This window comes from Arvicola amphibius, chromosome 12 (genome assembly GCF_903992535.2).
Source record: "Arvicola amphibius chromosome 12, mArvAmp1.2, whole genome shotgun sequence".
NCBI lineage: Eukaryota > Metazoa > Chordata > Mammalia > Rodentia > Cricetidae > Arvicola > Arvicola amphibius.
Genome location: NC_052058.2, coordinates 124,438,144 through 124,454,574, shown reverse-complemented (window position 1 = coordinate 124,454,574; position 16,431 = coordinate 124,438,144). Strand labels below are relative to the sequence as shown.

Below are 16,431 nucleotides of genomic sequence, written 5' to 3'. Positions count from 1 at the left end.
GGTGCCAGCTCTCTTGGAACTGCAGTTACAGACAGTTATGAGCCACTGTGGAGGTGCCAGGAACTGAATTTATTTCTTCTGGAAGAGCAGCCAGTAGTTTTAACCCCTGAGCTATATCTCTAGCCCTGCTTCCAGCTTTTTTTTCTTTAAATTTTATTAAAAAGAAAACTATTGCTTTTCATTTTACATACCAATCCCAGTTCCCATTCCCTCACCTCATTCCATTTCCTCCACCTTCTCCCCTCCACCCCCAAATCCACTCCTCAGAGAGGGTAAGGCACATTGCTTTAAAGAAGGTCCAAGGCCTTCCCTACTATATCTAAGCTGAGCAAGGTATCTATCCAAAGACAGTGGGTTCCAAAAAGCCAGTACAAGCAATAAGGATAAATCCTGGTACCACTGCCAGTGGCCCCACAGTCTCCCCCAGCCTTACAACTGTCATCCACATTCAGAGGGCCTAGTTTGGTCCTATGCTGATTCCTTCCCTGTCCGGCCACAATTGGTGAGCTCCCATTAGCTCAGGTAAGCTGTTTCAGTGGATGACCCCATCATGGTCTTGACCTCTTTGCTCATATTCTCATTCTTCCTACTCTGCGACTGGACTTTGGGAGCTCAGCCCAGTGCTCTGCTGTGGCTCTCTGCCTCTGCTTTCATCAGTTGCTGGATGAAGGTTCTATGATGACATTTAAGATAGTCTTCAGTCTGACTACAGTGCAAGGCCAGTTTGGGCACGCTCTACTCTATTGCTTAAGGTCTTAGCTGGGTCATCCTTATGGATTATTGGGAACTTCTCTAGTGCCAGGATTTTGCTAGCCCCATACTAGCTCCCTTATCAAGGTATCTTTTTCCTTGCTCTCCAACTCTGTTCTTTCCCCATTTGACTGTTCCATTCCTTCAAGTTCTCCTCCATCTCCCCTCTTCCTCCCCTTCAACCTTTCTTTCCCCACCCCAATTTTCTCAGGATATTTTGTCTATTTCCCCTTCCCAGGGGGATCTGTATACGTTTCTCTTAGGATTCTTATTGTTACTTATCTTCTCTGGGGTCATGGACTATAGGCTTGTTATCCTTTGCTTTACAGCTAGTATCCACTTATGAGTGAGTACATACCATCTATTTGCATGCAAATTTCAAGATGCCATTTTTTTTAACCACTGAGTAGTACTCCACTGTGTAAATGTACCACATTTTTTTATTCATTTTTCGATTGAAGGGCATCTAGGTTGTTCCAGGTTCTGGATATTACAAATAATGCTGCTATGAACATAGTTGAACAAATGTCCTTGATGCAGCATTGAACATCCTTTGGGTATATGCCCAAGAGTGGTATTGCTGGATCCTGTGGTAGTCTGATTCCCAGTTTTCTGAGAAACTGCCATACTGATTTCCAGAGTGGCTATACAAGTTTGCATTCCCAGAGTGTTCCCCTTACTTCACATCCTTCCAGCATATGCTACATTCTGACAAGTGTAAGATGGTATCTCACAGTTGTTTTGATTTGCATTTCCCTGATGGCTAAGGATGTTGAGCATTTCTTTTGGCCATTTGAGATTTTTCTGTTGAGAATTCTCTGTTTAGGACTGTACTCCATTTTTAAATTGGGTTATTTGGTATTTTGATGTCTAATTTCTTGAGTTCTTTCTATATTTTGGAGATCAGTCCTTTGTCTGATGTGGGGTTGGTAGAAATATTTTCCCATCAGCAGGCTGCCTTTTTGTCTTATTGACTATGTACTTTGCTTTACAGAAGCTTCACAATGATCCCATTTATTGTTGCTCTCAGTGTCTGTGCTACTAGGGTTATACGTAGGAAGTGGTCTCCTATGCCCATGCATTGATGACTACTCACTTTCTCCTCTGTCAGGTTCATTGTGATCAGATTTATATTGAGGTCCTTAATCCATTTGGACTTGAGTTTTGTGCATGGTGATAGATATGGATCTATTTTTATTCTTCTACATGTTGACATCCAGTTATGCCAGCACCATTTGTGGAAGAGGTTTTTTCCCATTGTAGAATTTTAGCTTCTTTGTCAAAAATCAGGTGTTCATAGGTGTGTGGATTAATATTTGGGTCTTTGATTTGATTCCATTGGTCCTCTTGTCTGTTTTATGCCAATACCAGGCTGTTTTCAGCACTGGAGCTTTGTAGTAGAGTTTGTGACGGATGGTGATGCTTCCAGAAGTTCCTTTGCTGTACAGGATTGTTTTGGCTATCCTGAGTTTTTTATTTTTCCATATATAGTTGATTATTGTTCTTTCAAGGTCTGTGAAGAATTGTACTAAGATTTTGATAGGATTGCATTGAATCTATAGATTGCTTTTGGTAGGATTGCTATTTTTATTTTTTTGATCTTACCTATCTAAGAGCACGGGAGATCTTTCCATTTTTTGATATCTTTTTCAGTTTCTTTCTTCAAAGATGTAAAGTTCTTGCTGAACAGGTCTTTTGCTTCTTTAGTTAGTGTTAACCCCAAGATACTTTGTTATTTGTGGCTATTGTGAAGGATGGTATTTCTCTGATTTCTTTCTCAGCTTCTTTATCATTTGTATTTATGAGGGCCACTGATTTCTTTTGAGTTGATCTTGTATTCTGCCACATACTGAAGGTGCTTATCAGCTGTAAAAGTTCCCTGTTAGAGTTTTTGGGGTCACTTATATATGCCTTCATATCCTCTGCGAACAGTGAAAGTTGGACTGCTTCCTTTCCAATTTCTATCCCCTTGATCTCCTGTTTTTTTATTGCTATAGCCAGAACTTCAAGAACTGTGTTGAATAGATATGGAGAGAGTGGACAGCCTTATCTTGTTCCTGGTTTTAGTGAAATCGCTTGAGTTTCTCTCCACTGAATTTGATGTTGGCTGTTGGCTTGCTATATAGTGCTTTTATTATGTTTAGATACGTTCCTTGTATCCCTGATCTCTTCATGACCTTTATAGTGAAGAAGTGTTGGAATTTGTCAAATGCTTTTTCAGCATCCAATGAGATGATCATATGTTTTTTTTTCAATTTATTTATATGATGGATTACATTGATAGATTTTCATATGTTGAACCATCCCTGCATCTCTGGGGTGAGGCTGACTTGATCATGGTGAATGAATTTTTTGATGTGTTTTTGGATTTGGTTTGCCAGTATTTTATTGAATATTTTTGCATCCATTCTCTTTCTTGGTTGAGTCTTAATGTGGTTTTGGTATCAGGGTATCTGTAACCTCATAAAAAGAATTTGGCAATGTTTCTTCTGTTTCTATTATGTGGAACACCTTGAGGAGTATAGGTACTAGCTCTTATTTGAAGTTCTGGCAGAATTCTGCACTAAAACCATCTGGCCCTGAGCTTTTTTTGGTTGGGAGGCTTGTGATAGCTGCTTCTATTTCCTCACAGGTTATAGGTCTATTTAAACTGTTCACCTGGTCTTAATTTAATTTTGGTATGTATTACCTATCCAGAAAATTGACCATTTCTTTTACATTCTCTGATTTTATGGAGTATAGGTTTTTGTCATATAACCTTGTGTTTCTCAGGATTTCCTCCTTGTTGTTCTGTCCCCCTTTTCATTTTTGATTTTGTTAATTTGGATGTTGTCTCTCTGCCTTTTGATTAGTTTGGATAAGAGTTTGTCTATCTTGTTGATTTTTCTCAAAGAACTGGTTGTTTCATTGATTCTTTGTATTTTTTTCTGTGCTTCTATTTTATTGATTTCAGTCCTCAGTTTGATTATTTCCCATCTTCTACTCCTCCTGGGTAACTCTGCTTCTTTTTGTTCTAGAGCTTTCAAGTGTCCCAACCAGTGGGACATGAACGGGGCCCCTGATAAACCTGGAGAGAGGAATGAAGGGGCCCAGGGACATGAGAAAGGACAGCAAGTCTGTTTTCTTTTCTTTTTTTTTTTTAAAAAAAATATTTATTTATTTATTTATTTATTTATTTATTTATTATGTATACAATATTCTATCTTTGTGTATGCCTGAAGGCCAGAAGAGGACACCAGACCTCTTTATAGATGGTTGTGAGCCACCATGTGGTTGCTGGGAATTGAACTCAGGACCTTTGGAAGAGCAGGCAATGCTCTTAACCACTGAGCCATCTCTCCAGCCCCCACCAAGTCTGTTTTCTGATCAAGCTGCAAACTTTATTTTTTCTCATTAGCATTTTATAGCAAAAGGTCAGAGGGGAAGGCAGGATTCTGGAAAGTCTGCTGGAATTCAGGTCTGGAAGCCTGGGGCCTGCAGCTCTCACAAGGAGATAAGATACTAGGTTAATTTCTTAGGTCTAGAACTAGCCCTGCAGAGGTGACAGAGGTGAATATTTTACTTAAATTGTGGACTTAAGATGGTTATAAACAAAATACAGGTCTTTGCTTCCAGCATTCAGGTGTACTGTTAAGTCACTAGTGTGAGATTTCTCCTTTTTTTTTTTTTTAAATGTAGGCACTTAGTGCTATGCACTTTCCTCTTAGTACTGCTTTCATAGTGTCCCATAGGTTTGGCTATGTTGCTCCTGCATTTTTGTTGAATTCTAGGAAGTCTTTAATTTCTTTCTGTATCCTTGACCCAGGGGTGGTTCAATAGTTTACTGTTCAGTTTCTCTGAGTTTGTAGGTTTTCTGCAATTAGTGTTGTTGTTGAATTCTAACTTTAAACCATGGTATTCCAATAAGATAAAGGCACTATTCCAGGTTTTTTTTTTTTTTTTTTTGTATCTGTGGAGGTTTGCTTTGTTACTGAGTATGTGGTCAGTTTTTGAGAAGGTTCCATGAGGTGCTGAGAAGAAGGTACATTCTTTTGTGTTTGGGTGAAATGTTCTATAGATAGTCCATTTGAGTCATGACATCTGTTAGTTCTCTCTCTTTTTTAAAGAATTATTTATTATGTATACAACATTCGGCCTCCATGCATACCTGTACACCAGAAGAGGGCACCAGATCTCATTATAGATGACTGTGAGCCACCATGTGGTTGCTGGGAATTGAACTCAGGACCTCTGGAAGAGCAGTCAGTGCTCTTATCCTCTGAGCCATCTCTCCAGCCCTTTTAGTTCTCTTATTTCTTTGCTAAGTTTCTGTGTGGTTTACCTGTCCATTGACAAGAGTGGAGTGTTGAAGTCTCCTACTATTAGCGTGTGAGGTTTGATGTGTAATTTAAGCTTTAGTAATGTTTCTATTACATATGTGGGTGCTCTTGTGTTGGGGGCATAGATATTCAGATTGAGACTTCATCTTGATGGATCTTTTTTCTGTGATGAGTATGAAGTGTCCTCCTCCATCTCTTCTGATTGATTTTAGTTTGAAATCTATTTTGTTAGATATTAGGAAAGCTACACCCTTATTTTTTTTTTTAAATTTTTAAATGATTTACTTTATTTTATGTGCATTGGTGTGAAGGTGTCAGATCTGAAAATGGAACTGCATTTTCAGACAGTTTGAGCTGCCGAGTGGGTACTGGGAATTGAACCCAGGTCCTCTGGGAGAGCAGTCAGTGCTCTTAACCGCTGAGATATCTCTCCAGCCCAACCCACTTATTTCTTAGGTCCATTTGATTGGAAAATCTTTCCCCAACCCTTTACTCTGAGGTAGTGTCTGTCTTTGAGGTTGAGGTGTGTGTCTTGTAAACAGCAGAAGAGTGGATCCTTCTTTTGTATCCATTCTCTTAGCCTGTGTTCTTTTTTTTATTATATATTTATTTCTTTTTTTTTTAAAGAAAACAATCTTTTTTTATTATACATACCTTCCCACTCCTTCCCCTTCTCTCATTCCCTCCACATACCCACCCTCCCCACCCCCATCCAATCCTCAGTGAGGGTAAGGTGCATTGCTTTGTGGATGGCCCAAGGCCCTCCCTACTATATCTATAGCCTGTGTGTTTTTATAGGTGAATTGAGTCCACTGATATTAAGATATATCAATGAGTAGTAATTGTTAATTCTTGTTAATTTTCGGTGATAGTGTTTGTGCGTTTCCCTTCATTGGGGTTTGCTGATGGGAAGTTATCTCTTGACTGTGTTTTTTTGGAATCCAGTTAGCTTCCTTGGGTTAGAGTTTTCTTTCTAGTACTTTCTGTAGGGCTGGGTTTGTGAATACGTATTGTTTAAATTTGGTTTTGTCGTGGAATATCTTGTTTTCTCCATCAATATTGATTGAAATCTTTGCTGCGTATAGTAGTCTATGCTTACATCCGTAGTCTCTTAGTGTCTGCGGCACATCTAGCCAGGACCTTCTGACTTTCATGGTTTCCATTTAGAAACCAGGTGTAATTCTGATAGGTCTGCCTTTATAGTTACTTGGCCTTTTTCCTTTATTTTTATTTTCTTTATTTCTTATTCTTTCTTTATTCTGTATGTTTTGCATTTTGATTATTATATCACGGAGGGCCTTCTTCTTTTTTTTTTTTTTTGTCCAGTCTATTTGGTGTTCTCTAAGCTTCTTGTGCTTTCCTAGGGATACCCTTCTTTAGGTTGGGACAGTTTCCTTGATTTTGTTGTATATATTTTTTGTGCACTTGAGCTGGAGTTCCTCTCCTTCTTCTATCCCTATTATTCTTAGGTTTAGTCTTTTCATGGTGTCCCAGGTTTCCTGGATGTTTTGTGTTAAAAATTTGTTGGATTTAACATTTTCTCTGTCTGATGTATTTATTTCCTCTATAGTATCTTCAACACCTGAGATTCTCTCTTCCATCTCTTGTATTCTGTTGGATAGCCACTTTCATCTCTTAAGGTTGTTTTCATGTTAATTTATCTTTGGGACATTTGTACATGATTGTGTTGCATATAATATTCAGTAGTAAGATAAATGAAGAGATCCTTTTCCAAACTAGAAGGAGAGTTTATAATTGTCAGGGAGCTTTCTGGCAGTTCGTATTCACTGGTGAAGGTGCTCATTCTTTTATAAACTCACAGTGCTAGCATACAGGACATAAACAGTTGTGGCACCTGTTTTTTAAAGCTCAGTGAAATTTCGGCTTTTTGCCTTTTGTTTTCCAACAAGTAACTTGTATGAAAGATCCGCTCCAGGCCGACTCAGTTCATTTTCATGTAAGGGTTAGCTTACCTCATTGCATTAGGCCCAGAGTCAAATACTAAGCAGCATGGAGTGCTACTCTGTCAGCAGCTTGTCTTGCATGGGCAGAGGTGCAGTGTGGGAGCTGTGCTTGAACTCTGCTTACTTTACTGTGAGAAGTTATTCCTAATATCCCTTCTGCTAGTTAATATAACTGACTGAAAACTCAGAGAAGGATAGTGATTTTTATAGGTGCTCTGCCATGTGGTCTACTGACCGGGGCTTTTCAAAGTTAACTAGCTGTTCTTTCAAAATGTTAACTTTTCCCCACAAAGGTTAAATTAGCTCATATCACAACATCTACACCAAGGTATTTAAAGTGAATTATAGGTATTTTAACTCTGAAATTAATAATCTGTTCTGAAATTTGCTGGAGAAAGGCAGGCACTTACTCGCTATACTTACATAAATCATATTAAAAACTCCCTCCATTATTGGTCTCCTTGCATATCAATGTTTATAATTTTGTGTTCATAAAATATTTATACCCTCCTTACCCTTAAACAGTATAAGCTCCATGTGGGCTTTGTGGCTACTTTATTCAGTGTTGTGTTTGTAGTTCTTGACATAGTATCTGGTAGGTGGTAGTCATTTTATAAATATTTGTTGAATATGCGATGTGTGGAGTGAGATGTTACATTGTGACCTAGTTATGTTGGAGATTGTATTTTTTTCTCAGGTTGGGGATTTAGCTTAGTGGGTAGAGCACTTGCTAGGTATGAAAAAGGTCCTGGGTTTGGTCCTCAGCTCCGGGAGGGGGGGTTGTAAAAAGAATGTATTCTTTCTTAGGAGCATGCTTGGTTTTCCAGGTAGACTGTCGCTTTGAATTTAGTCATTTAAAGGGAACTCTTTTACCTCCCTTGCTGCAGGAAGCCAGCCCTTTCATGGTCAAGCTTAGCTTTCTCAGCAGTAATTGATGCCGCTTTGCCTTCGTGACTGCTCTGGATGGGTTAGATACTTGTTTCTCTGTCCTTTCTTCAGACTACGTCCATCCCTCACTCATTGCCTCTATCAGTATTCATTTGAGCATCTCAGTGCTAAGTACACATTAGACCATCAGACAGTCGTTCATTCGATGAAGGCTACTTTTGAAAAACAATAGCAGGCAAGCTGCTTCTGTTCTGTTCGTTTATTCTTGCCCCCACATTTGTGTCTTATGTTGTTTCTAATGGTACCCCCTCCAAATCTCACATGGAGGCATTCTCTAAAAAAATATTCTTGGATATATTAATATGTATGAGTGTTCTTTCTATATGTGTGTATATGACCCACGTGTGTCTCGGGCCTGCAGATATCCTGGAACTGGAGTTATAGATGGTTGCCAGCTTATGTGTTGTATTTTCTGAAGGTACATTGGTGTCACTTTCTTATCTCTGACTTTGTTGTTGTTACTGTTAAGAGTGCTGCATAGCTCTGGTTAGCCCCGTACTTGCTTTGTAGCACAGGCTGGCTTTGAACTTGTGGCAATCCTCTTGCCTTAGTTTCCTTAGTGCTGTGATCATAGGCTTGTGCCCAGCTTCTTTGACTTTGTCTGTCTGTCTGTCTGTCTGTCTGTCTATCTATCTATCTATCTATCTATCTATCTATCTATCTATCTAATCTATTTATCATCTATTTGTTTTGAGACCGGCTTTCTCTGTGTAGTCCTGGCTGGCCTAAAACTTATTGTGTAGAACAGGCTGGCCTCAAACTCAATGAGATCCACATGCCTCTGCCTCCTGAGTGCTGGGATTAAAGGTGTGTGGCACAATGGCCAGCCTTCATTGACTTTTTTGTTTATATTTTTTCTTTGACTCCTTAAACAATTCTTTTAGCTTTGGTGTCCTGGTTTATTACCAGTGAAAGAATAAGAGAATGAAGAATGTTATGAATTATAAGTATGGGCTCTTATGTCTCCTTTGTATCTTTCATTTAATCCAGACTGCTATCTGCTATTTCTTTTATATTCATTTCACTTAGGTGTGTGTGTGTGTGTGTGTGTGTGTTTGTTTACATATCTGCTCTGTGTGTGGGGTGGTGAAGGAAGTCTGAAGATAGTGTATTGGATCTCTTGTTGCTAGAGTTGGCAGCAGTTATAAGCTGCTGGCCATGGTTCCTGGGAACTGAACTTGGGTCCTTTGGAAGAACAGAGTGCTCTTAACCACTGAACTAACTTTCCAGCCTCTAGGTTATTATTTCTTTCTTCCTTTTTCCCTTAATTTTATGTGCATTATTGTTTTGCCTGCATGTATATCTGTGTGATGGTGTCAGATCCCCTGGAACTGGAGTTACAGATAGTTGTGAGTTGCCATGTGAGTGCTGAGAATTGACCCAGGTCTTCTGGGAAAGCAGTCAATGTTTTTAACCACAGAGCCCTCTCTCAGCCCTTGGGTTATTACATCTAGGGCATTTTGCAAATTGGGTGTCTGAAATGGCTCAGTGTATAAAGGTGCCTACTGCCGAGCCTGATTACCTGAGTCTGAGCCATGAGATCCACATGGTCAAAGGAGAGAACAGATTTTTTCAAGTTGTCCTCTAACCTTCACAAATGTTTCATGTCACATGCATTCCCATACACATACACACAAAGTAAATAAAAATAGAATTTTTAGCCTGTTGTGGTGGTGCATGCCATTAGTCCCAGCACTCATGAGGCTGAAGCAGGTGGACCTCTGAGTTCCAGGACAGCCAGAGCTATATAGAGAAACACTGCCTTGAAAAGCAAAAGCTAACACAAAAACAAAAAATGTAATTAAAAAATAATTTTTACAAGTTGAATATCCCCTCTGGCTCTTAAAGGTATTTTACCAACTTCACTGCTTATGATCATAGGCATGTGATTATATACTGTTGGATATATATAGAAAAAAGCTGCAAATTCTCAGGATTATAATCTTGTTGGAGATGTTTCTTTCTGCAAAATAGACTGCAGTGCACGATGAAGCAGTGGATCAGAAGTAGCCCTGTCAGGAGAAGGTGCTAGACTGTGGGCTGTGGGGCAGCATCAGGGGAGAGTGGGTAGCTGGAGCGGGAGAGCATGTATGCTTAGTAACGACCTGGCGTCACTCGAGAGAAGGACGTCTATGGATATAGTCATACTTGCCAGTACGTTGGATAGAAAAGGAGAGACAGCTAGGGAGTCAGGGCTGTGTATTGAAGAAAGGGCCGGAGTTTCTGGGGGAAATGAGGGAGAAAGTCCTGTGAGGTTCAGAGGGAAGCTCCAGCTTTGGTGGCTGCACTCTGCAGTCTAAATGTGAGGTCTTCTGCCTTCATGTTGAATGACCTTGGCATGTGATTATCTTTCTGACAAAATAACTTTTGTAGCTTAATGGGCCTCATTAGAGAATATAACCAGAGCCCTTCTTAATACTTCTGGTACGGATGGACTTGGCCAGGTCTTCTTAGCCTGTGTTCACCTACATACTCAAATCAAGTCAGAATTTTGCCTTTCTTGATAGGGATTCCTGAGTTGATTGACTTTTACTTACTGGTCTATTTAAATGAGTGTCTGAGAAGTTGCATAATAAGGATTACATAATTTCCTCTTAATAGGTTTTCCTTTTTCCAGAGATCAGTCTTTTTTTTTTCCTAGAAGCTATTTGTGTTTGTGTCTAAATTTCCCAGTTTGACACCACTTGATCCTATGTTTTTATTGGGCTTAGAAAGAAGATGGTAAGGTTGAGTCAGCTGGGCCACTGCTGTATTTCCTTTGTACTGTCTGCTTTTACTTTAATAGCCAATAAGAGATTGAGTCCAGAGAATTCTAAAGTTCTATGCTCGAGTGTACATGAGGGTGTTTTGTTTTGGTTTTGACCTCTTTTATTTTCTCTTCAGTGAACACTGTGTGCTGACATGGACAGAAAAAGGAATTTACATTTTCATTCCTCAGAATATTCAGGTTCTTCTTTGGAGTGAAGTCAAGGGTAATTGTATTTTCCTTTCTTAAGTAACTTTTAGTCTCTTAATTGTGTGTGAAAATTAATTATGATTATTTTATAATGTGAGAAGTTGAAAATGCAGGGAATAGTCATTGTATGTGACTAACAGAAAATCAGTCCCTGTACTCGTGGTTGAAACCAGAAGTATGGGAAAGTTTAGCATAGCTGGTAAGATAGTGCTTTGGCTTTGATTTTTAGAGTCTTTTCTGCAGAGAAAGGAGGAAGGTCATTATTGATCCACATTGATTTCTTATAGGTTGTTTTCCACCAATTGAGGATGTCCCTTGCAAATTAGTATGTTAAATTCTTTCTTTCATGCAAGTTTCATCCATTTATATACTTGTTAAAATCTATTCATGTGAATGCCAGGTTGTAATTTTCTCGAATATTATAGCCTGACTCAAAGCATACGCTCTACTTATGTATTCCCAATTCCTTTTCACAGGAATTAGCATTTTAAAATTAGGAAAGCTCATTTGTTTTCTAATCTTAGAAAAGTGTCTAACTATGATTTCTTCATGAAGCACAAGTATAAAAAGAAATGAAATCACACTGAGCCAAATCATTTTTTTCAAGACAGGGTTTCTTTGTGTTGCCTTGGCTGTTCTGAAACTCATTCTGTAGACCATATTGGCCTCGAACTCACAAGATCCTCCTCCTGCCTCTGCCTCCTGAGTGCAGGGATTAAAGGCATGCCCTACCACAGCTTGGCAAGCAAAATCTTATTTAAGATTTTTCTAAGTATGATTTTAGCCCATGTAAAAATGATAGGGTTTCCCTTCCACTGCTGGGGATCAAGAGTGGGGCCTTGTACAATCTAGGCAAGCGCCCAATCACTAAGCTGCTTCGCTAGCCCAGGCCTTATAAAAAAAAGAGCAAGAGGTATTTGATTAATATCTTGTCTGTTCACCTTTGTGGTTTTTTTTTTTTTGTAGATATTCAGGATATAGCTGTCTACAAAAATGAGTTGTTCTGTTTACACTTTAATGGGAAAATCTCACATCTTTCCCTGTTGTCTGTTGAGCGCTGTGTGGAACGCCTGTTAAGGAGAGGCCTGTGGGACCTGGCTGCTCGCACATGCTGTCTCTTCCAGAATTCTATCATTACCAGCAGAGTGAGTCAGAGCTTACCTGTGATTGTTAATTATGGGTTGGTCAAACCATCCTAGCTTTCAGGATTGTTATAAAGTTGTTTATCTTTATTAACTGTTCTGTATGACTTACACATGTAGAGTTAAAGTCTTCAAAGAAAGCTTGGAAATTATATCTGTGAAGGCTAATAAAGATGGTGAATTTTTTGGTTTTAAGAAAATATCAGAGCTGGGTGTGGTGGTGTACACCTTTAATCCCAGCACTTGGGAGACAGAGGCAGGTGGATCTATGTGAGTTTGAGACCAGCCTGGTCTACAAAGTGAATTCAAGAACAGTAAGGACTAGAAGGGTCTCTAAATCCTGTTTTGAAAAACAAAAATCAAGCAAAAAGTCAGATTAATTTACAAATATATTTTAATTTCAGAGCTTGATTTAAAGAGGATGATTGTGCATATGGTAACTCTTAATATATAATATGCACTGATTAAGTCTTGCTAGCTTACTAAACCTCAAAACACCTGTGAAGGCTTATTCTTGTGTGAGCACTGTGGCTTTTAGATATAGATGTGGCTATAAACAGTAAGCTGTTCTCTCTGGATTTTTTTATCCTTTTATTAGGCAAGAAAAACATTGACCGCAGATAAATTAGAGCACTTGAAATCGCAGCTGGACCTTATAACCTGCAGTGAACTAATTTCTCACCTGGATGAACTGATCTTAAAACTTGAGCCTTGGGATTCAGCTTGCAGTAGTAGAAGAAGCTCCATTTCATCACATGTGGGTGCTTTTCTTTTTAGCTTACTTGTTTAGAATTTGTGTGTTGGGGGGGAAGGGGACATGCACATGTCAGCAAACACAAATGGAGGTCTGAGGACAGCTTTCAGGAATCAGTTCTTTCCTTCCTCCATCTGAGTCCTGAGGATTGAACTCCGGTCATTATACATGGCATCTGGTGCCTTTACCCACTAAGCCATTCTGCCAGTCCAGTAACTCCTTTATGAGTTTTTGGATCTTTCAGGGAAATGAGCAAGTCCAAGGATCTGTTTTGCTTTCTATGGAGTAATTTTTTGGGGAAAGTGTCATGGAGATGTCAGCTTTTTTTGTTACTTTTCAGACTCCCTGAGCTGAACACTTTGTAAGAAGGGAAAGCTTATTTTGGTGTGTGGTTTGAGAAAGTTTAGTACATGGTTAGCTGGTATTGTCCGTTAGGCCTTTGACAAGAAGAACATGGTAGAAGAAAGCTGCTCACCTAATGATATCCAGGAATCTGAGAGAAACAAGGAGGGAATGGTCCCAGTATCACATTCAAGAGCATATCTCCAGTAGCCTAACTTTCCACTGAACCCTACCTCTGAAGGTTTACCACCTCCCAGTAGCACCATAGAATCCAAAATATAGCAGGAGAGCTTTCCCCCATGATGAGCAGCTAAGGAAAGTCAAATGTGTTTTGAAGCTGCATTTGTTTATGTCACTGTTTACTGCCTGCTGTTCCCAAATATCCGTCACATAGCTTCCTGTTAGGTGGTGTGGCTTTCAGTCTGAGATTTCAGATGTTTTATGTCACCTGAGGTCTCAGTGCTACTCAGGACTGTCTCATTTCAACTCCCTCCCTCACTGCCTGCTTTCCAAAGCCAAGCTGAGACTTTGGTGGAAAACATGGTGTCACTTGCTCATCTGAGCCCATGCTGGGTGCCTGGACTCTCCACTAGTGTGTGCTGATAACCGTAGTTGACTGCTGACCTTTGGCCCAGTGTGGGTCTTATTCTGAAAAAGACGTGCTGTCTTACACAGAAGAACTTTGATTTTGAGAGAAATTCTTTTCATTTTTAGGAAAGTTTTAGCATCTTGGACTCTGGTATTTATCGGATCATCAGTAGTAGAAGAGGCAGTCAGTCCGAAGAAGACTCTTGCTCCCTTCACAGTCAGACCTTCTCAGAAGATGAAAGACTTAGAGAATTCGCCTCACCCCAGGAAGAACAGCTAGAGCAGGACTGTGGAGCAAACAGAAATGACGGTGATGAGTGCTTCTCTTGTTGGTCACTGATGAGGAACAGTGCTCTCTGTGAATTGACAGGATAATCTTATGCAGAGAGTTTCTGTCAGTTATGAGTAAATTTTAACATATTAGAGACTAGCCACCTATAGATCTGCTGGTCACTAGGAGATAGTGATGTGTAGGTTGTTTTTAACCTCTTGTATGGACTAACATTTGTAAAGTGTCTAATTTGGTTCATGTATCAAAATGCTGGACAGGCTAAGACAGATCATTAGCCAAAATAATGAATACTTTTTTTTTTTTAACATAACTAACCACATTATTTTTCACCAGGGATGAAAGATAGCTCCAGTTTTGGGAGCCATTGCCTTCCCTTTTCAATGCTCCAGCATTCCTGTGGCTGAACTGTTGAGAAGAGCTTAGTAGAAACTCTAAACTACCTTTGTGGCTTGTGGGGACACAGGGTTAGTAGTTGACAAAGGTACCTGGCCCAGTGTTTCGTGTGGACCATCCATGCATCCCAGACACTTATGTTCTGTGCTCATTTGTATCTGGGTCAGTTGTGATTTTGGTACTGAATCCTTCATTTCCTTCGGTTTATTCATTGCTGAATTTGTTTAGCTTTGTATAAAAAACTTTCATGTGATTAGATGTTTATTTCTCTCTGATTCTGTTTATTAGACAATGTTTCCCATGGTCCAGTGATGTCTGAGACAGATAAGAGTGAAGCTTTTCTGCCCTTCAGCATCCCACTGCCATTTCGCTCCCCGTCTCCGCTGGTGTCTATTCAGGCTGTTAAAGAAAGGTAAATGAACCAGTCATGTCATTTTGCTTCAGCTGTCACATGACATACTGAGAAGGAAAAGGCATTTTAAATGTTAAATAGAAGGTCTCATGTTATTTTTCTAATAATCTGTTGATATGAACTGTTGGTTTCCCCTTTTAACCTTGGGTGAACTGAGTGTTCCTCTTCATTTGTGTAGCTGAGTAGTTTAGTCATAAATGAACCCCTATTCCTACCACAGACATGGCACAACTAAGTGTTTTAGCCTCTTCCCTGGTGTGCGCCATAGTGTGTCCACGTGGAGGTGGAGGACAACTTCATCTCATCAGTTCTTCCCTTCTCCGTGTGGAGTCTAGGATCTGACTCATCTTGTCAGGCTTGGTGGCAAGTGCCTTTACCTGCTCAGTCCCTCTCTGGCCCATTTAGTCTTTTCTGTGTGTGTGAAGATTTATCTATTTGTACTGATGTGTGTGAACTTGTGTGAGTTCAGTACACCATGCTGCCGGTGGAGGCTAAACCATGTCAGATCCCCTGGAACTGGAGCCACAAGCGGTTGTGAGCCTTTATATGGGTACTGGGAACTGAACCACGGTTCTCTAAAAGAGTAGAAAACACCCTATACCAGCTGAGGTGTCTTTCTGGCCTGTTAGTTATTTCTTGATCCTTTCTCACTTAATGGGTTAATCTGGAGGATTTCCCCCCTTCTTGAGACATGTTCTTACTACGTAGCTCTAGCTGGCATGGAACTCCATATGTAGATCAGCCTGGCCTCAAACTCACAGAGATCCACTTGCCTCTGCCTCTTGAGTGCTGGAGTTAAAAGCACACCACCACACCTGGGAGAATTGGAGATTTTATGAATATTAATTACCGTGTGTATGTCTGTGTGAGGATGTCCGATCCCCTGTAACTGAAGTTAGTCAGTTGTGAGCTGCCATATGGGTGCCTGGAATTGAATCTGCATCCTCTGGAAAAGCAGCTAGTGTTCTTAGCCGCTGATCCATCTCTCCAGCCCTTGAGAATTGGATATTTTTTTTAAAAAATTTATTTATATTTTATGTATGAGTGCTCCTCCTATATACCTGCATGCTAGAAGAGAGCATCAGATATCAGATCCTATTATACATGGTTGTGAGCCACCATCTGGTTGCTAGGAATTGAACTCAGGACCTCTGAAAGAGCACCCAGTGCTCTTAACCACCGAGCCATCTTTCCAGCCCCAGAACTGGAGATTTTTGAGAATTCTTAAAACCAGTCTTGGCACTGAGAATGAGAGAGAAGATGTATCTTCTGCCCAGCTACTTGCCTGTGTACTGCTGGGTGCACATTCTTCCTGTAGAAGGGTCTGTTCCTTATTATTCTCTGATCAGGAAGTGACTGATGATCACATGCTTAACTGAGTTGAAAGAGACATACATTTGAAGAGACAACTGCACTAGAAACCTACCCTTAGCATTGACTCACTGGCCTCAGGACAGTTTTACAAACGCAGTTAATCATCTTACTCTAAGTTTATATGAGCCTCAGGTGAAATGGGGTTGCTCAGAGAAATTGTTTTAAGCAACCTGTCTTGTTAAACTCAAGTAGTACTA

The 16,431-nt window shown here is 39.9% G+C and overlaps 1 protein-coding gene across 1 annotated transcript in view; it reads left to right on the top strand.

Moving 5' to 3' along the window:
• Hps5 (HPS5 biogenesis of lysosomal organelles complex 2 subunit 2) overlaps positions 1 to 16,431 on the top strand; it is a 52,198-nt gene that overhangs the window by 13,853 nt on the left and 21,914 nt on the right. The window contains 5 exon segments of the mRNA XM_038313780.2: positions 10,865 to 10,953; positions 11,904 to 12,082; positions 12,678 to 12,836; positions 13,890 to 14,073; positions 14,737 to 14,860. Of these exon segments, the coding sequence (XP_038169708.1) occupies positions 10,865 to 10,953; positions 11,904 to 12,082; positions 12,678 to 12,836; positions 13,890 to 14,073; positions 14,737 to 14,860 (735 nt within the window).